Source organism: Poeciliopsis prolifica, unplaced genomic scaffold (genome assembly GCF_027474105.1).
Source record: "Poeciliopsis prolifica strain line A6 unplaced genomic scaffold, Auburn_PproV2 SCAFFOLD080, whole genome shotgun sequence".
Classification (NCBI taxonomy): Eukaryota; Metazoa; Chordata; class Actinopteri; order Cyprinodontiformes; family Poeciliidae; genus Poeciliopsis; species Poeciliopsis prolifica.
In genome coordinates this window covers 805,001-824,514 of record NW_026562455.1, presented here as the reverse complement: position 1 = coordinate 824,514, position 19,514 = coordinate 805,001, and the positions used below count along the sequence as shown (strand labels likewise).

Here is a 19,514-nt window from a genome sequence, read left to right as displayed (position 1 = left end):
TATACATTTTCTGAAGTAAATGTTTTTACTGACCTGTGAAATGTGCATCGCTTGGACCTTACCTTGCTGTCATAGCGTTGACAGTTAATAGTAAAACATTGTGTCCCTTTTTCAGATTCTTTGCTTGTGCCATTTTCCGGGTCGCCGATATTCCCTCAGCAATAATGCATGTGGCGACTGCTGCGCACATTAAGTCACTAATATAGATCAATGATACATTTTACAAAGGAATTTTAAAAAGCGGTCGTTCACTGGCTGTTAATGTTTGAACAGTGTCCACAAATAGATACAGGCACATTAAGGTAAAAAGGTGCACTAAATATTGGTGGGGACTGTCTCTGTCAGGCCGAAACAGGTGAGGGCTTGTCCACACCAGTCCTACAGAAAGTTATGCCTATGAAGAAACCTCCAGCAGAACCAGAATCTAGCTTAGTATAAGCACCTATCTGCCTCGATGGACTGGAGATTTGAGAAGGCAGAGCAGAATGGATTAGATTATACTGCAATGTTGAGCTGCTCTTCAGAAGCTGCAGCTGGTTACAAGTCAACTTGGCCTTTTGTTTTAGATCATTGTTATTCCTGCACATAAATGAGTTGGAACTTCCACGTACATGCAATGTGCAGCTTCTGGGCCCATGAGTGCTAATTTTCTTCCAGTATTTTCTGCTGACATGACACTATAATTTTTGATGGTATTTCCTGTGCCTCAGTAGCTCTCACATTCCCAAACCATCAGTGGTCCACCACCATGCTTCACAGTAGGTGCACTTTTCATTGTTGACTCCTTTGCAATTGTAATGTTTATGGTTGTGGTCAAACAGTTTAATTTGGTCTCAACACTCCAAGTAACTTTGCTCTAGAAATCTTGAGGCTTTTGTCTGTGCTGTTTTTTGTATATTGTAAACAGGATACTTTGTGGCAAAGACTTTCTTCTGGCAACTTGGACACGCAACCAATTTTTTTCCAAATGCCTCCTTACTATGCATTTGAAAATGGCCACACCACTTTAGTCAGCGAATCCTCTATTTCAACTGAAGTTATTTGGGGTTTTTCTTTTCCTCTTGAACAATGATCCTAGCAGCTGTTCACCTCTTAGAGATTGAACACTGCTGGTTGGTATTCTCAGTTCCTTGGATGTCTTTTTATGTTCCTTTCTTGTTTTACACAGGTGTAGTGGACCTGTGTGCAGTGTGAGTGACCAGTGTTGGGTTTTCTTCACGATCGAGTGTCTATTTGCAAGTGCTTGGAGTGATTTAATTGTTTTAGAAACCAGCTCTCCACATGTAGGTGGACTACCTTCCTCCTGCTGGTAGACCTCAGGACTGCATTTCCCTTCCCATTATGGTTCTATAAATTTCAGTTGTCTTTTGAAACATGGAACATAGCTATTTTTTTTGGTGGCAAACTCTTGTTCTCATTGGTCACAAACCTTACGTGCCTTACTTGGGTACAATTCCCAAGTGGTGTTACAGAAACCTTCTGGTTCCCCTGCTTTGAGGGACAGAGTTTCAGATTTATACCCTTGTACTACCACACAAGCAAACGGATCACAGGCGAGGACGGTGACCTTTCATAGCCATTCAAACTCATTTGTCAAATTGTGTGCATGTTATGAGTCCAAAATCACCCGCGTATGTAAACAATATATCAGGGTCAAATGGGAGTTTCTTCTGTCATTATGATTTAAAAAGCGTTTGATTATTAATGGTTTCAAAAAAATGTTTCTCTCTTATAATTCATCTTCTATTAAAAAATGGCCAAAAAAGAAACAGAGTATGTACCTTATGAGCATAACAGGCAGACAGATGAATGCTCTATTAATCCCATGTGGAAAATTGTTTTGTTGCAGCAGCTATAAGTGAAGTTATTCAATGTATGCATAAGGCTTCAGAGCAGTATGTCTCTACTGGACATGTTGGAGCTGTTAGGCTTCTGTCTCTGGTTTGTAACAGAGACACAACAGAGGACAGTTCAGTAAAATCAAAGGTTTTTTTAAAATTTATTTTACTTTATTTTTAGATGCGTTCCCAGAAAGATTTGAATATACACAAGTTTCTTAAAGTGGAAAAAACAATTTCTGTTATGCAAAATAAGCTGAGACCTCTGCTTCCTTTTTGATTAGTTGCTTCCTTTTCTATATCCTGTTTCACAAACATGTTCAGGAAGGCTCACAAAAGTGCTAAATTTGCCTGTTTCAGGTCACACGGTCCTAACCAGTGACTTAGCAAATAATTTAAACAAAAGACTGGGAGGATCAGTTCCTTGCACAAACAGCAGAATGTCAACACAGCAAAAAAACAAATGCAGATTCAGTGTCTCATTAGAGCAGTGGTCTCAAGCTGCATTTCTCGAGCTCCAGAGTCCTGCAAAATTTCAATAACTCCCTTGTTCTATGTTAAATAATAAAACTGCTTCACTAGTATTACTGGTATACTAGTAATACTCTACAAAACTTTGGAAATAAGCTGCTGAAGCAGAGAGACATCTACAGGTTGCAGGAGACCGTCCCATTCTGTGTGTGCTCAGAGAAACAGCTTGGGAGAAGAATCTCTGTTGGTCAAGGCTGGTTTCTATAAATAGTAATCTGACGCTCTAAACTCCAGTCCTCGAGGGCCACTGTCCTGCAGTTTTTTGATGTGCCACAGGTACAAAACACAGGAATGGCTTAATTACCTCCTCCTTGTGTAGATCAGGTCTCCAGAGCCTTGCTAATGATCTAATTATTCTATTCAGGTCTGGTGCAGCAGAGGCTCATCTAAAAGTTGCAGGACATCCAGGACTGGATGTTGACACCCCTGATCTAAAATGAAGGCAGAAGCCTGAATTGTTTGTGTACAGGATGTATGGGGTCTGCAATGATTTCAGTTGCCCCTGTTCCTGAACTTTGACCTGTACAAGTTCTGGATGTAGGATAAGTCAACATCCCACCTTTCCCCAAAAGCTAAGGAATTTTATTTTAGGGTGCTCTCTGTACTGCTGTTTTATTACTGATATTTTTTCTGTGACATGTCATTGAATCAAACAAATTCTGTTCCACCCGAATAAGCAGACAAGCCCATGTAAGGACCCCCTGCAGTTTGCTTATCATGTTGGAGTTGATGATGCACCTTCTTCAACAAACCCACTGTCATCTGGACAAAGCAGGCAGGGCTATGAGGGTCATGTTCTTTGATTTCTGCAGTGTATCTAACACAATGCAGCCTGATCTGCTCTGTGAGAAACTCCAGAAGACACAGGAGGAGGCCTCAACAATCGCCTCGATCTATGCATGACTTTCTAACAAACAGACCACAGTTTGTGGGACTGAGGGTGTAACCAGGTGGTCAGCAACACAGAAGCACCACAGGGAACTCTTCTCTCACTATTCCTTTCATTATGTAGACTTCAGACTTCCAGCACAAATCCAACTTCTATCGTCTACAGAAATACTCAGATGACTCTGCAGTTGTTTAGTGTATCAGAGATGGACAAGAGTCATGAGTCTGTTGTTGACTGACATCTTTTCTGTCATCATCTATTGGGGCAACAGCATCAGAACCAGGGACCTAAAAAGCCTCAACAGCCTGATAAAGAAGGCTGGTTCTGTTCTGGTGATAACTGTGGAGCCTCTGAAAATGATTATGCAATGAAGGATTTTTCATAAAATCAAAAAAGATGAGAAAGTCTCATAAAGATCATTCTCTTTATGAGACTGTCTTGAGAAAACAGAGTATCTTCAGTCAGAGACTTCTTCAGATTCACTGTAATGCAGTGAATCCCTTTGGGATTAATAAAGTAATTTTGAATTTGAATGTACAGTAAGCTTTCTAAGATTATTTAATTTCTTTGATGTCAGGTTTCCTCATATCTCAGGACTCTCTGAAAGATATGACTTGTGCTCTTGGATTAATTAAAAATATATACATTTCCTAGATGTAATTATTTTTCTCTTTTTGAATGAATATATTTCAATTCCATGAATCTAAAACTGTACTTCACATATAAGTATATATATTTGTGAATTTCAAGTACATTTTCTTATTTGTGTGACATTTTAGGCCAGTTAAAAATGGGAAAAACTTTAGATTAACTGCAATAAAATTATTTCAGGAGGCTAAAATACATGGTTCCCCCTCGTAACTCTGGCAAATAGTGATGAAATGTTTTCAAACTTACATGATTTGCTGTTGATGATAAGAGGAATAAGCACAGTTCAAGACTTGTTAGTAAATTAATTTGTTTCCATATTTTGGAGGGGGATCGGATTATTTCAGGCAGCTAAAACAGCTAAAATATTCAGTTCCCCCCTCATAATTTTGGCAACTAAGAAGCAAATGTCACCAAATCCACAGGATTCATTGTTGATGATTAGAGGAATAAACACAGTTAAGGATTTGCAGGTAAATTAATGTGTTCCCATTTTATGGAGGCGGAACAGATTATTTTAGTCAGCTAAAATATATGGATCCCCCCTCATAACTCTGGCAAACAAGGAACAAATGCTACCAAAATCACATGATTTATTGTTGATGATGAGCGGAATAAACAGAGAAGAAAACTTGCTGGTAAGTTAAGTTGTTCCCATATTATGGAGGAGGAACAGATTATTTCAGGCAGCTGAATTATCCATTCTCTTCTCTCCTTCCCCCATAACTTTGGAGAATAAAAAGCAACTGTTTCCCAATTCTCAAAAGTTGTTAAATACAAACTACGTGTTGGAAAATTGTGTTTGGTGACTGACTTTTATTTCTGCCAGGCTTTACTGAGAAAAGTTGGAAAAAGAGCGATTCTCTTGGCGTTTAAAATAACACAAAACAGCAGCAGAAGACCTCGTTCATTTATTTATTATACAATTTTTTAATCAACAGCTGCCAATTAAACTGAATGTTAAAACCTTGACATGATCATATGAGTTGTTTTATCGAGAAATTGATCAGAAGCGACGTGAAAATGATCAGATCCGCCATATTCGCCTCTCTGGCTGCAATGCGCGCTCCCGACACAGGGGGGCAGATTTTCACATGGCAACCGAATTTTGTACAAGACCTCTTTTAAACGCCGAAGAAGAAGACGTCTGGCATGTGAAAACAGAAACTTGTGATTGTTCGTGGCTCCTGAGTGTAAAAGGTAAGTTTTACAAATTTATTACAAAATCACAGAGACAACACCTGTCACCTTCTCATGTTTTACACCTTTTAAAGAGATAATGATGCAACTTCAGTCTGAAAGAAAATGTACCACGAACGGTAGCATAACGTTAGATTAGCAGACATCTTCCGGTGTTTTTTTTTTTTTTTTATCAGATTGGGAAACGAAACGGGGACCTGTAGTTATTATCGATCAGTTAAACAGTGGAACATGTCTTATTAGAATGTAAGAAATATTTAGAGGAACGTCAGCATTTAAAGTCAGTTAAACAGAGAAGAAAAGTATTTTCTATAATCAATCTATTATATGTCAAAATCTATTCGAAATCTTAGATTAAAAAAAAAAAAAAACAGGTGTGCATCCATTATACATGATGCTTACTCACACACTCACACACCTTTATGTGTGTTTTGATAAATTCCCTCAGACTATCATTTACGATCACACTGCAGGCCGGTAGGTGGCGGCTGGTTTGGTAAGTTGGTTTGCCATCCGCCAATAAAATACAGTAGTAATCGTAGAAAACTTTCGGTGGTTTAGCAGCAAGGCTTAAATTGATTCTCAGCTGTTAAAACAGAAACAGTTATTTTCTGGAAACGTTGGCCGCCTTGTGACTGAACAAACGTGCTCTTTCCTGTCCTGTAAACCTGGAGCTCTGGTTCTGTTCCGTAGATTCCTGGAAACAGCCACTTCGCATTACCTTTCCAAAGAAAGACATGTCTTGTTCTGCTGGTGACCCAAACTTCTGTCAAGAATGCGGGAATGTTCTCCCGCTCCCCGGAATATCTGACACAGTCCGATGCCCTCGATGCTCCTTCAGCATCCCTGTTACAGGTTTTGTCCTCCTGATTCTGATCAATACATTCATTCTATCTATCTATACATCCACTTCTAAATCAGCTGCTGTCAGAGCCATATATATATATATATATATATATATATATATATATATATATATATATATATATATATATATATATATATATATATATATATATCGAGAGAGAGAGAGAGAGACTTGATTTTGCTTCCTTGTGTTTATTACCCAGACTTCTCTGGCCTGGAAGTCTGTTCAGCTGTGGTGTTTAACCCTGAGCAGCAGTCATTAGTGGCTCTGAAAGATGATAATGGCTCGGAGCTGAAGGGACCTGTGGTAAGACCAGTCTGTTCATAGAGCTCCATGTGGTGACGACAGTTGGAAATGGTTAATTATGAGGTGTTCTGCTATCCTCCAGATTGACAGACGATGTGTTCGATGCAATAAAGAAGGGATGATTTACCACACCAGGCAGATGAGATCTGCAGATGAAGGACAGACAGTGTTCTTCACCTGCATAAACTGCAGGTGACTTCAAGAGACCTTTACATTTCTATACAGCTATGTGATGACTTTTCTCAGTTTTTGTCTTTTATGTTTTAGGTATCAAGAGAAGGAAGACTCCTGACAGAAATATTCCAAGTGTCTACAAGCAAATCTATTTACTAGAAAACACTGCTGTCAGATCCAAGTTATGCTCTGTATCTGGAATCTCACTTCAGAGTCAGGATTGTTGTGAACCAGACTCAACAAACTACTTTTCATGTATGACTTATTTGTGTTGGAAATAAAGTTTACAGTTAAACATTCACATGATGTTTCCTAAATTGTTTTAAGTATGAACATTTAGTAAAGCAATCAATTAATATAAAAGATGTACAAATATAAAAACTTTCAGCAATATCAACATAATAATGTTGGTCTTATGGCTGATAACCAGTATTGTATTGTTTTCCTGACTATATAGAATCTAAGACTAGATCTTTTTCTTTTTTCTTGAGTCAAGCCCAAAATAAATATGTAAAGTAGTTTCCTTTATTTAAATAAGGAAAATATACAAAACCCCTTTAAAGCAGCTTTGGATCTACAATGATACAAAGTACATTCTGTTCCTAAGTAAAGTTTATTTAGAAAGCGCTTTTCTCAGACTTAAAATCACAAAGCGCTGTACAATAGAAATCAACCTTAAAATCATACCAAACATAAAGCCGACATAAGAAGCACAATAAAGTCGAGATAAAAGTGTTTTTTGCTGCTTTTTAAAAACTTGCACAGAGTCAAGGGCATGCTGCTCCACTGCCTTGGGGCCACCAACTGAAAGGCCAGGTCCCCTTTAGGTTTTAATTGTGTTCGTGGAAAAACCAAAAGATTCAGCGTTTGAGAACAAAGACCATGAGCAGCAGAATATTTAGTTAAAAGATGACAAAGGTAATCAGGAGCCTGGCCATGTAATACTCTGTTGGTTGGCACAAGAACTTTATAACAAAATTCTAAAATCAACTGAGTCAGTGTAGTTAGAATAGGAGTGATATGACATCATTTGCTGGATTTGGTGAGAAGTCTGGCTGCTGCGTCTTGTGTTGACTGCAAACATAAAATTGAGAATTTGGCCCGGCAGTTAAAAAGGGTGTTACAGTAATCCAGACCAGATGACAGGAACACATGAATGGTCGACAATATCAAAGGCTGCACTGAGATCTAATAAAACCAGCACTCAGCATTTTCCCTCATCAGCAGCCATTAACAGATCAATATGGACTTTTACTAAAGCAATTTCAGTGAATGAAAATATTTCATTCATAGTTTATTGTTGCAGGAACAAAAAATCTGCAATTACACTTTAGTCGATCATTTCCATCCATCCATCCATCCATCCATCCATCCATCCATCCATCCATCCATCCATCCATCCATCCATCCATCCATCCATCCATCCATCCATCCATCCATCCATCCATCCATCCATCCATCCATCCATCCATCCATCCATCCATCCATCCATCCATCCATCCATCGCTTATCTGGGGTCGGGTCGTGGGGATAGCAGCTTAAGAAGCTGGCAGACACTTCCCTCTCCCCAGCAACTCCAGCTCCTCTGGGGGAATCCCAAGGCGTTCTCAATCCCTCCAGTGTCATTTTGTTCAATGTTACAAATTGATTTGACATCTTGATCTATATTTTATCTATAGGTTTATTTCTTGTCTAATTATTTTTAGTTACTCTAGTTTAAGTTTGCAGGACTGCTAGATTCATTTCCTAGTCACCTGTGATTCTCACTGGCCCCATGTGCCCACCTTCCTGTCTCTCTCTTAGTCTCTTTTTCTTTCTCTCTCAGTTTGCCTTCTGCTCTCTCCCCTCACATCTGGAACATGTTATCTAATCAGCCCAGTTCTGTTATTCCTCCATTCACTCTTCCAGTATTTGATCTCACCTTTTTCATACTTTCCTCACTTCTTCTGTTTCTTCCCTGGTTTCGCTGCATTATACTTGTGTCTTATTTTTGTTTGACTCTGGGTTCCTGTGTTTTTGTAAGTTTGTTTTCTTCAAAATCACCTGCTACATTTACCTCGCTGCATTTGGGTCTAAAAAAAACACGCAACATGACAACAATATTGGAGGAAACATTTTGAACTGAACTGTGGGCTTAATGAAAATACATTTTTCTATAGTGTTTAAATAGACACATATTTATTGCTTCCATGTAATATTAGTTTGCCATCCACCAACAAAATACAAAAGAAGAAGAATATTCATATCTTATGTCGTTTCGTTAACTGTAAGCAGGAAATCAACAAAGCTCGAAAGCATCAGTAGGTGGCGGTAATGCACCTTTAAGGAGGGTTACAAATAGCCAATGAGCAGAAGAAGTAATAGGAAGCCCATTGCTTTTTAATATAATGATTAATAATATTTTTGATAATATAGATTTTAGAATTAGTAAAGCTTTATGGGGGTTTCATTTGTCTTGAGAAAACACAAGTAAATATTTTTCAAAGAAAAGGGTTAATCCTACAGTAGATCTTGGATTATATGGGCAAAAGTTAAAGCAGGTAAATATTGTAAGGTACCTCAGAGTATGGTTTGATGTAAAACTTTCATTTAAGATACATACACAGAAGATTATTGATAAATGTAAAAAAGGCATTCATATTTTGAGATGTTTGTCAGGGAATGATTGGGGGCATCTTTGAAAAGAATATCTGATGTTTTAATTCGTTGTGTTGGACTATGGATGTATTGTTTATAAGTCAGCTGCTAATTATTTGTTATTAGATTTAGATAGAATCCAAGCTGAAGTGCTCAGGAAATGTGGGGCTTTTAGAACGTCTCCAATTCCTGTTCTTCAGGTCATTACCGGAGAAATGCCACGAGACTTAAGACAGATCAAACTGTCAGCAAATTATTGGTTAAATTTCAGAGAGCATGAGGAAAATTACCCACTAAACAGGTATTCAGGGAATGTTGGGAGTTTGGTCATAACATAAGGAGTTTTGGATGGGAAGGAAATATTTAGGCACGTCAGTTGGGGATAAACAATATAGCATATTGTAAAACTGTAATTAAATCTAAAATTGCTCCATGGTTATTTGAAATGCCAATAGTACATTTAGAAACCAAATAAATAGCACAGACCTGTGGAGGTTTGTATGAAATTATTCAGCAGTATTAGAAATAATGTAAGAAAATGTGATACAAATGTATACAGATGCATCAAAAGAGGCAAATGGTAAAACAGAAATAGCAGTTTATATTCCGAAACAAAACGTTATTATAAAAAGAAGAACAACAGATAATTTATCGATTTTTTCAGAGGAATGATGGCAATTATTTTGGCCTTGCAATGGCTGCTGGAGGTGAAGCCTGGTAAGGCAGTTATATGCTCAGATTCAATATCTTGTTCAACCAGTATTACAAGTGGAAAATCTGATAGCCGTCAAGATCTTCTGGATGAAGTTAATTATTTGAAATATGGTACAAAGCAAAAACAAATAGCTGTTCAATTCACATGGGTTCCAGCACATAAAGGAATTGTAGGTAATGGAAAAAAATTGATAAATTGGCTGGAGAAGCAGTTAAGGAGAGAGAAATTTAATATAAAATCCCACTAAGTAGAACAGAAATTAAAGTAATTATTAAAGATAAAATAAATAACCTGCGACAGACTGGCGACCTGTCCAGGGTGACCCCGCCTCTTGCCCGGAACGCAGCTGGAGAGGAACCTGCACCTCCTGACCCTGTTAGGGAGAAAGGTGACCGGAAAATGGATGGATGGATGAAAATAAATAACATGTGGCAGGAGAGATGAAATTTAGAAGAAAGAGGAAGGAAATGACATTAAAATACAGAGGGAGGTAATTATGAATTACAATAGTATAATGAATAGGAGAGAGGAAGTATGGATTAACAGTTTGAGGACTGGGCATACTAGTTTAAATAGTGGTTTAAAAATAATAGGGAAACATCCATCAGGTGATTGTTCTTATTGCAGGGAAACAGAAGGTGTAGAACATGTTGATTTATTGTAGAAAATATATAACAGAGAGAAAAGAATTGGAAAGGGTGATGGGGAGGTCAGTAAATATGGATAATTTATTAGGAAAGCAGCAATCAAATGATATAATTCAAGTACTTATTAAATATTTTAGTTTTAGTTTGTATGTTTGTGTGAGTGTATAAGTATGTATATAATTTAGTTCTTTTAAGTTTTGAAGATAAATAAGAAAAATTAATTTCTGGATTACATCTCCGTCCAGTTGATGGCGGTAATGCACAAAGTTTGTAAACTGCCAGAAAACGCTACAGAAGAAAAGAAGAAGAAGAAGAAGAAGAAGAAGAAGAAGCAGAAGACTGTGACCATGTTATTTTGTTCAAAGTAAATTTCTACAACGAAGAGTTTGCCGTCCTGTCTTACGGTTCGTTGCCAAATAACCGTGAAGTTTTTTATTTTCCGTATCAGACGTTTGGTCGACAGGGTCGTCCTGTCGTAAATCTTCTACAGAATATATATGTTATGTATTTATATTATACTAATGCAAGGAAGCTAGAGAAGCCGTTAATGAATTTCAGAGGGGTGTAGGTTTGTAGAGGCGAGCAGCAGCATGTCGTTGTGATTGCTAAAACATTTCGGTTCTGTGGCAGATCATGAAGCTGCGGGTCCAGCTGCAGTGTAAGAACCTCCATGAATACTTAAGAGAACTGAATCCTGAGATACTGGACAGACTGTATAACCACCCAGCAACATGTCTGGCTGTCTACAGGTACGTACCACCCTGTGTTGGACTTGTATTCTGTATAGCCAGCCTGCAATGTTAAATTCAAGATTTTCTGTTTCCAGGGAGCTTCCCTCACTTGCTAAGAACTATGTGATGCGCATGTTGTTCCTGGACCAGCCTCTCCCCCAGGCAGCTGTGGCACTTTGGGTACAAAAAACTAGTCAGAGGTGAGCGAGTCCCTTATCTTACATTAGTAAAAGTGTTACCACACACAGAGCATCTCTATTCTTTGCAAACAAAGCTGACTCCATATTTATAATTCATAAAAAGATATACTGGGTTTTTTTTCACTGTTTGGGGTTAAAGTAGAATATATTATAACTGTTTTGGGTTGGTTAGGACCCAGTGTATTTCATATGCTCAGTGTCAGAAAAGTAAGGAAATTTGTTTTGAGAATACAGAACTAAACATACACCATCAAAATGCTTGTAGGATGATAACCATATTTAAAATTTTTGATCCAACACTGCTTGCTTGTGTAACATCCATCCATCCATTTTCTAATCACCCTTCTTTCTAACGGGTTGGGAGGTGCTGGTGCCTCTCCAGCTGCGTTCTGGGCGAGAGGCAGGGTTCACCCTGGACAGGTCACCAGTCTGTCGCAGGGCAACACAGAGACAAACAGGACAAACAACCATGCACACACACCTGGGGAGAATTTGGAAAGACCAATAAACCTGACGGTCATGTTTTTGGACTGTGGGAAGAAGCCGGAGAACCTGGAGAAAACCCACACACCACATGGAGAACATGCAAACTCCGTGCAGAAAGACCCTGGGCCGGGAATCGAACTCAGGACCTTCTTGCTGCAAGGCAACAGTGCTACCAACTGCTCCACTGTGCAGCCTCTTGTGTAACATAATAATAATAAAAAATCTTACTAATCAATCAAGAGCTCATGAAGAGAATTGTGGACCTCCACAAGTCTGCTTCATCCCACGTTGGGCACAAATTCTTAGAGATGCGATCTTCATCTGTTCAAAAAAGTACAATATGGGAGCATCCAGTTTTCATCATGGAGATTGGTTCTGTGTCCTGGAGATAAACATGCAAATCAGCCCCGTTCTTAACCCTCGTTGTGGTTATGAATTAAATTTAGCTTTCCAATTTGTTTGTATTTCTCCTTAATGAATGAAACCATCATGTGAAAACATTTTTTATTTATAGGTATTTCTTGTCCTTGTTGGTTGATCAGAAACATTCATGTGTAAAAATCACAAAAAAAATCTATGAAGCGGTAAATGCTTTTACACAACACTGTACCTGTTGGAGATAATTTTTTCCTACCTTTTCTCTACTTCCAAGAGTAAATTTTTTATATGAGCTTATCCATTAATGATTAGTCCAAAGTCATTGAAATGTATTAATGTTGTTTATTTTTATTCATATGTAAACAAATGGACAAGGTTAACTAAACATTGTGATTGTGGAAATAATAAGATGACTCTGGGAACCCGAAGCTTTTCTATCATGCTCTCAACAGAACGATTGTCTGATTGGATTTCTCACTGGTTCTAGTTGAACTGATTGTATTTATTGGTTATTGTTCCTGCAGGGATCATGATGACTGTGTTTCAGTGCTGACTGGTCTTCGCCTTTGGCACAGTCAGCACCTTCAAGGTGGGCTTCAAGGATACATTTTAAATCCAGTGTTCAAAGAAAACCTGGGAACAGCATTGCTTGGAGGGTATGTTTGCATTTGACAAAGCATCATTATTTTTATGGCCTCATTCATTCTTTGTACTCCAGACGTGGCCGAGGTTAATGTAGGCACATTTTCACTGCATCTACCAGGTTAGAAACTGATTTGTTATTTTAGAAATTTACACTAAAAATTACCCTGATTTACCTTGAACTGTACAGTGGAGATAGTCTTAAACATTTTGCATCAGTTCAATTTTCTAATCATTATGTTTCAGTCATCTTAGTTTAATCTCCACTGCAGGTCATATTCTCTGGTAGCATCTTTTACCTTATAAAAGAGGAAGCTGCTGTCATTCTGTGCCGTTGCCCGGTGTATTTGGAATGTTTTTACAACATGTTGCTGTATGGCACGATGGACCTCTCTTGGACCTCAAGTCAATCTTTAAATACATTATGTATTTGCGTGGAGAAAAACTCTGATTGTCATAAAGTTACCACCTTTTTTTTCCTCTCCAAAGTCTAAACATTTTAATAGATTTTTATAAGTCATGACCTTTTCATTTGAACACAGAGGACTTGCATTACAAGTTGCATATGACAAGTCTCATATGCTATTTCATCACAAAACCCTTTAGAAGTTAATCTCAGATTTATCAAGCTGTCATTTGACATTATGTTTTTGATTTCTTTTCTGCTGTTGGTTTAAAATTATGTAAAAATATAAAAACTTTCTTCATTGAGGTGAGAGTTTTACTTTGGCTCTCCAAACATTAAATAAAATACATTTGTACAATCACAATGTCAACAATTTGTACTCACAGAAAAAAAAGTTATGGCACAGGGGATGAATGGTTTCTTATAGCTGGTTTAGCTGCCATGAGGAACCTTACAGCACCTCACTGAGCTCAGAGCTTCAAACTGGCAAGCAAGAGAAGGGAACTGTCTGCTTTATTTTAAACTAGTTTTCATGTTCTTTATTTATTTATTGTTGATTAACTTCCACCGGGCTTGTTCCATCCAGAGGGGATGTTGGGACCAGCAGGATCTCCATGGATTAAGGAGAGAAGCACCGGTGTTGTGACTATTAACAATGTTAACAGAACCGAGGAGGATTGAGAGTTCTGACCGGCTCTGTTGACATTGGGGTGACGGCACCGGAATATAGAGCCAGACAGAGACCCAAAAACACATTTTCTTCCACAGATCATAATTCTGTCTATTCTTTGTTTTGACTGTTTATAAATGCCCTAAGCAGAGCTGTACCATTGATTTTGTTGTACTGCTTACTGTGCAATGACAATTAAGTGACCTTTACTTTACAGTAGATTGACAGGAAAATGGGTAATGAGAGAGAGAGATGCAGCAAAGGTCAAAGGCCAGGACTCGAACCTGTGACAAGGACTGGGGCCTCCATACTTGGGTCTACCCACTGCACCACTGCCACGTCTCTAATCTGATATAATTGAGGCCTTCTTTTGAAAATTTGCTCAATATGTACATTTTAAGTGTGCAAATGAATGATAATAAATTCTCACCCCAAGCCCATTCAGTTTTCTTAAGATTGAGTCTCTGAGCTTTTCTTTGAAATTTAATCAGCATTTTTAGCAAAGATAAGATGACAGTCCAGAAACAAGCTTTGATATTTTACATTTGCCACAGTTTCAGCTGATGAAACTGGCTCCACTTTAAACCTTTAACATGTTTATTTCTTTATCTGGGCTACATTAATATCTAGCTAGCTCTGACAGCACCATGTCATGGTGAGAGAGAAACAGATTCATCTATCGGCTTGATTTCTTTTGTGATCCAACCAATGCCATATTATGTAAAAAATAAAAAATAATCTCTTATTCTGCCAGAACTTGACTAGCTAATGCTATGGGCTTCAAAATATTAGAATTTTTCTGCTCTGTTAAATGACGCGATGGTGTTCTGCTCCACAGAGGTGCACAGTGGGCAGACGAGGGGAGCAGCCTGGGGCCTGATCGCCATGCACGCGACGTTGAGAGCCTGGACCGCTATGCTATGGAACGCTGGGAAGTGATCCTGCAGTTCATGGTGGGTTCACCTAGTGCTGTTAGTCAAGACCTGGCTCAGCTCTTGATTCAAGCCGGCCTCATGAGAAGGTACAGACAAATCCAGCTCACTCGATGCTTTACCAAGTATGTACATATAAAGAAAAATACCTCAGTTAATTGTAAATCAGATGGTAACCAGTTTAATTTCACAATTAAGAATTTCTGCAGAATTTTTGTTATTGCCGTATTGCCTGTTCAAGTTTCACTGGAAGATGTCAATATGATATAATTGCATTTACTATATTTGCTTTGCAATTTTCATAAGCAGTGATAAGAAAACAGTCAAAAGTATCAGAAGGGGTCTTTTGTTCCCACAAACAGGCCAGAATACTGAAAGTACTGAAAGCATGGGTGTCACTTCAACATCTAAAGAAACTAGTAGAAGAGATTTCTAATTTGAACTTATTGTAAAAATGACTGCCAGGACCACTTCCAGGGAGTGCTGAAGATGAGTGGCTGTTAAGTTTTACATATCTTATCTCCACTACACTACTGGACATTTAACTGGATTAAAGAATGGTCAAGATGAAGAACTGTTTCTCATCTTTGCTCTCTCATTTTTTTTCAATATAAGTGAGGCAGGGGAAGCACCGTACATCACTTCCGCTGGTTTCCAGTTCCTCCTTCTGGACACAGCCTCTCAGCTTTGGTATTTCACGTTGCAGTACCTCAAAACTGCTCAGGTAACAGTAAACTTGGAACTGGATAGTAGAAGTGTCAAATGTTTAGTATTCAAGTTATAGTTATAGTCATGTTGTACTCTACTCTGAGGGATTTCTAACCATAACCATTGGAAAGTAAAGTTCCAAATGTATTTTTATTGTATTACATTACTGTCTTATTTACTTTCATCCAAGTTCAAATCCATAAGTCGGAAAATGCAACATGCTCTGTCCTGTAAGAAAAATCTGAAGTAATAAAAAAAAATAGTAGAATTTGCCAAGTCCTTCAACTATTTTAGTTTTACTGCAAAAACAATTTGGATAATTCTCTTTTTCTCTTCTATATGAACGTACATTTTTGCTGTTTTCTGGTTTTTGCCTTGCAGTCTAGAGGGATGGATCTTGTGGAGATCTTATCCTTCTTGTTCCAGCTCAGTTTTTCTACTTTGGGGCGAGTGAGTGCAAACATTTTTGCTTGGATTCTCATGTTTAGTGTCTTATTATTAAAACAACTGTTTGTTGGCCCTCAGCACCATAGGGCCCAGTAAGCCCTAGTAGTAGCAGCTGTAGAGGCATTAATCAAACTCAGCGTCCAGCTGAATCTGACACACTCTGATGGGCTTCCCTGTGGCCTGGTATTTCCAGACTGATTTTTGTCTTTCTTGTTATTCATCATGTATTGCTGGTGCTTCAGGATTACTCAGTGGAGGGCATGAGTGAGTCATTGCTAACTTTCCTGCAGCACCTTCGGGAGTTTGGACTGGTGTTTCAGAGGAAGGTGAGATCTCTTTATTCACAAACTCTTTGGTTTCTTTTTTCAGTTTAACCCATTGATGCAAAAGGAAATGAAATTAGCAGATGAAGTGTCCTTGTTTTAATTAACTGCATGATTATCATATTTACAAATTACATATTGTCATAAATGTAATGATCATTTTCTGTATTCATAAGGAGGAGTTGGTAGAGTTTGCTTAAAAAGTTTTCAGGTGACGTGAAAGAAAAGAAAAAAGTGGAATCTGTTTGTCGTAGTGTAAAAAATATTTTTAGAATATAATTCCTCCACCATGTGTACTCAGAGGAAGTCCCGGCGGTACTATCCCACCAGACTGGCAATTACTTTGGCTGCTGGAGTAACTACCAGCTCTGCCTCTACCTCCTCCACCAACATTACTTCCGTTCCTGGAACTAAAGATGCTGGCTTCATTGTTGTGGAAACCAATTATCGTCTCTACGCCTACACAGGTATGACTGAACCAAATTTGTATAGGATGGTTGGTTAAAAAAGGCCACCTCATTCCAGAATTTTTTTTCTTCTTCTTTTGTTTTATAATGTACTGGCATATGCAGCAATCAATTCAGTTTATTTATATAGTAGCAGTTCATAACGTTATGAATTGGTGCTGCTGCCACTTTACAAAGAATCATTTAAATTCAACATTACTTATATTCAAACTGATTATAAACAGTCACACATTCTGAAGTGAATAAAGGTGTGGACTTTCTGTTGAGTTCATGTTCCATGTTAAAGGCAAAATCCAATTCATTCACCCAACTGTTTTTTTAGCCTGATACATTTTTATAAAAGAAAACTTTTTTCTTACTTCTGAACTGAACATATTGAAGATGCCACACCACTGATGTGGAAGCAATAGGTCCAGACCTTTAGTGACACAGCTGCTTTTTTTTTCAGGTGACAAAACTTCATTCATCCCTACAGAATATATTCTCACTTGCTTTTATTTTTCAGATTCAGAACTTCAGATTGCCCTGGTGGCTCTTTTCAGTGAAATGTTGTATCGCTTTCCCAACGTGGTGGTCGCTCAGCTTACCAGAGAATCCGTCCAGCAGGCCATCGCCAATGGAATTACCGCTCAGCAGGTGTGTGGACTGTCAGGCTGACCTGCACAGTAAGGACACAGGGAGGGAAATGAAACAGAAGAGATGCAAAACCAAAGCAAAAGCCCTTCAGTGCTCCATATTCTCACCTCTTTTACTTATTACTTGCCAGTTGTTCTCCAGAGAGTAAGGTCATTTTATTTAAGTAGCACATTTTCAGCAACAAAGCAGTTCATAGCACTTGTTTTATTGGCATAATCTGGTAATGCATCCACTAATAGTTTGAATTCTATTCCGTTTTTAATGTACTAATAAAGTAAATAAATAGGAAATAAAATATAGTGTTGCATATTAAATATGTACTTAATAATGGTTTAAAACATTTTTTAAAATGGTATTTAGAAATTTCCTACATATTACTGGGCTATCAATAGAGCTACACACAGATTGTTACAAAACCCTGATGATTTTTAATTAGTAGATAACTTAAGATTATCATAATCCACAACACATAGAGGCTGCACTAAACAAAAGATGCCGAGGTTTCTTAACCATCCTGCCCACCGTGTGGTTCGCTGTCTGCACTGATGAAGTTCATGGACGTGTTCCGCAGTCAGGCAGTGCGTTTGTCGACCAGTGGTTCAGCCTGTGGAGGAGCTTTTGTGTTCGCCTTGTAGTCATGCAGCAACATGGTTTTATATTTTTTTTCTTGTTATTTTTATTATTATTGTGGCGACACGATGCATAAAACTGTGCTATGTCAAATGCTAGCCACATTTGACATAGCACAGATCAGAAAACTTGTCCCATAGAGTTCAGGCAACCAAAACGATCTCTTTAAAAATTCAATGGACACAAAATGGAAGAAAAGCTGCAAAAATTAAATTAAAACTTAATTTTATTTAAAAATTAAATCTAAATCAAATTTAGCAGCATTGGTATCTTCAATAAACAAATGTCAAATTTCGATATCTGTGTTAAAATATTACCATTTCTGGGGCGCCTGAAGGTCTGGGAGCTTTAAGAATCTGCTCACTCAAGTTGAATTTAACAGAAGTACAAATAATTTATATTTTTTAATAGTACTTTTTTGATTTTCTGTTTTTAAGACTGTAGTTGTGGGTTTAAATAGTATTTCACTGGTGATGGTAGTATTTTACATTTCTTGTCAACTTAACATCTTATGATACAAAAACACAATGGGGCAGCCAGTGGACCGCCACGGCGCCCCAACCACCGGGTTTAACAAGTTTTCTGGGGGAAAACCTGCTTAGAAAATTGTGATTTCTTTCATTTCTATTTTTAATAAATTTTCAAAATATCAGAATATTTTTTCACACTAGAGGGGCATTTTTCTATTTTTCATAATTGCATATTGTGAAATATGTGATTAAATATTTTTAGTTTTTATAAATTTTGTACCATGTTATTTGAACATTGTGTTTATTAGATCATCCACTTTCTAAGGACCAGAGCTCACCCTGTCCTGCTCACACAGGTATTGTTGGCTCACTTTTAAAGAAAGAAATGATGACCTGCTGACATTTTAAGGCACCACATAGGCCTTTTATTTTGCATACATGCATTTTAGACCCCAGCGCTGCCTCCAACTATAACAGACCAGATCAGACTGTGGGAGCTTGAGAGAGATCGGCTGCAATTCACAGAGGGTGAGTGTGAGACCTGTCTGAGCCCAGGGAACACAATAAAACATTCAGTGGAATTCAGTGGGGGAAATTCAGTGGAACAGCAGCAAAGTGACAGATAATCAAAGCATGTAGAGTTACACAAAGATTAAAAAAAAAAAAAAAAAAAAATCAAAAAAATGTGCATACTGTATAGCCAGGACAAAATTGTAATTGTGATTCTGCCCTGGTGGACTCTAGGGCTGGGGCACGTCATGTCGTTCACGACGATACCGGTATGAAAAACCTGCTTGGGAAGATAAACTTTATCATGAAATGCTAATTTATGACATAAATTTGTCACCCCATCACACAGCATTATTCTAGTTGTAAAGATGAAAGCAAATAGGGCTATACCGCCATAAAAGCAAAGAAGAAACTGGATTACAGTC

At 37.9% G+C, this 19,514-nt stretch overlaps 3 protein-coding genes across 5 annotated transcripts in view; 2 read left to right on the top strand and 1 right to left on the bottom strand.

Annotated features, from left to right (window-relative positions):
- Nucleotides 1–5,017: 5,017 nt before the first annotated feature.
- Nucleotides 5,018–6,755, top strand: polr1h (RNA polymerase I subunit H). Its single transcript, XM_055021891.1, has 5 exons — nucleotides 5,018–5,106; nucleotides 5,800–5,961; nucleotides 6,177–6,280; nucleotides 6,363–6,472; nucleotides 6,548–6,755. Exons 2-5 carry the CDS (start codon nucleotides 5,844–5,846, stop codon nucleotides 6,570–6,572), a joined length of 357 nt encoding a protein of 118 aa, XP_054877866.1. The 5' UTR covers nucleotides 5,018–5,106; nucleotides 5,800–5,843; the 3' UTR covers nucleotides 6,573–6,755.
- A 3,997-nt stretch (nucleotides 6,756–10,752) lies between these two features.
- Nucleotides 10,753–19,514, top strand: part of gtf2h4 (general transcription factor IIH, polypeptide 4) — a 16,682-nt gene continuing 7,920 nt past the window's right edge. For 2 of the 3 annotated variants that reach the window (XM_055021880.1, XM_055021879.1), the window contains exons 1-12: nucleotides 10,753–10,857; nucleotides 11,084–11,202; nucleotides 11,280–11,384; nucleotides 12,773–12,904; nucleotides 14,805–14,987; nucleotides 15,514–15,622; nucleotides 15,988–16,056; nucleotides 16,296–16,379; nucleotides 16,678–16,843; nucleotides 17,349–17,479; nucleotides 18,888–18,935; nucleotides 19,029–19,107. In XM_055021880.1, the coding sequence (XP_054877855.1) occupies nucleotides 11,087–11,202; nucleotides 11,280–11,384; nucleotides 12,773–12,904; nucleotides 14,805–14,987; nucleotides 15,514–15,622; nucleotides 15,988–16,056; nucleotides 16,296–16,379; nucleotides 16,678–16,843; nucleotides 17,349–17,479; nucleotides 18,888–18,935; nucleotides 19,029–19,107 (1,222 nt within the window). In that variant the 5' untranslated portion in view covers nucleotides 10,753–10,857; nucleotides 11,084–11,086. The remainder of the gene's footprint in view (nucleotides 10,858–11,083; nucleotides 11,203–11,279; nucleotides 11,385–12,772; nucleotides 12,905–14,804; nucleotides 14,988–15,513; nucleotides 15,623–15,987; nucleotides 16,057–16,295; nucleotides 16,380–16,677; nucleotides 16,844–17,348; nucleotides 17,480–18,887; nucleotides 18,936–19,028; nucleotides 19,108–19,514) is intronic. The other variant, XM_055021881.1, reaches the window with a different exon arrangement.
- LOC129352772 (uncharacterized) overlaps nucleotides 17,405–19,514 on the bottom strand; it is a 6,604-nt gene continuing 4,494 nt past the window's right edge. Inside the window, exon 2 of the mRNA XM_055021888.1 lies at nucleotides 17,405–17,501. Coding sequence (XP_054877863.1) covers nucleotides 17,473–17,501 — 29 coding nt within the window. The 3' untranslated portion in view covers nucleotides 17,405–17,472. The remainder of the gene's footprint in view (nucleotides 17,502–19,514) is intronic.

What these genes read in the sequence shown, in the direction of transcription:
- polr1h (XM_055021891.1), top strand. Translation starts at nt 5,844, where the DNA reads ATGTCTTGTTCTGCTGGTGACCCAAACTTCTGTCAAGAATGCGGGAAT. An exon ending in CTTCAGCATCCCTGTTACAG is followed by an intron (nt 5,962 to 6,176) that starts GTTTTGTCCTCC and finishes TTTATTACCCAG; the next exon opens with ACTTCTCTGGCCTGGAAGTC. An exon ending in CGGAGCTGAAGGGACCTGTG is followed by an intron (nt 6,281 to 6,362) that starts GTAAGACCAGTC and finishes GCTATCCTCCAG; the next exon opens with ATTGACAGACGATGTGTTCG.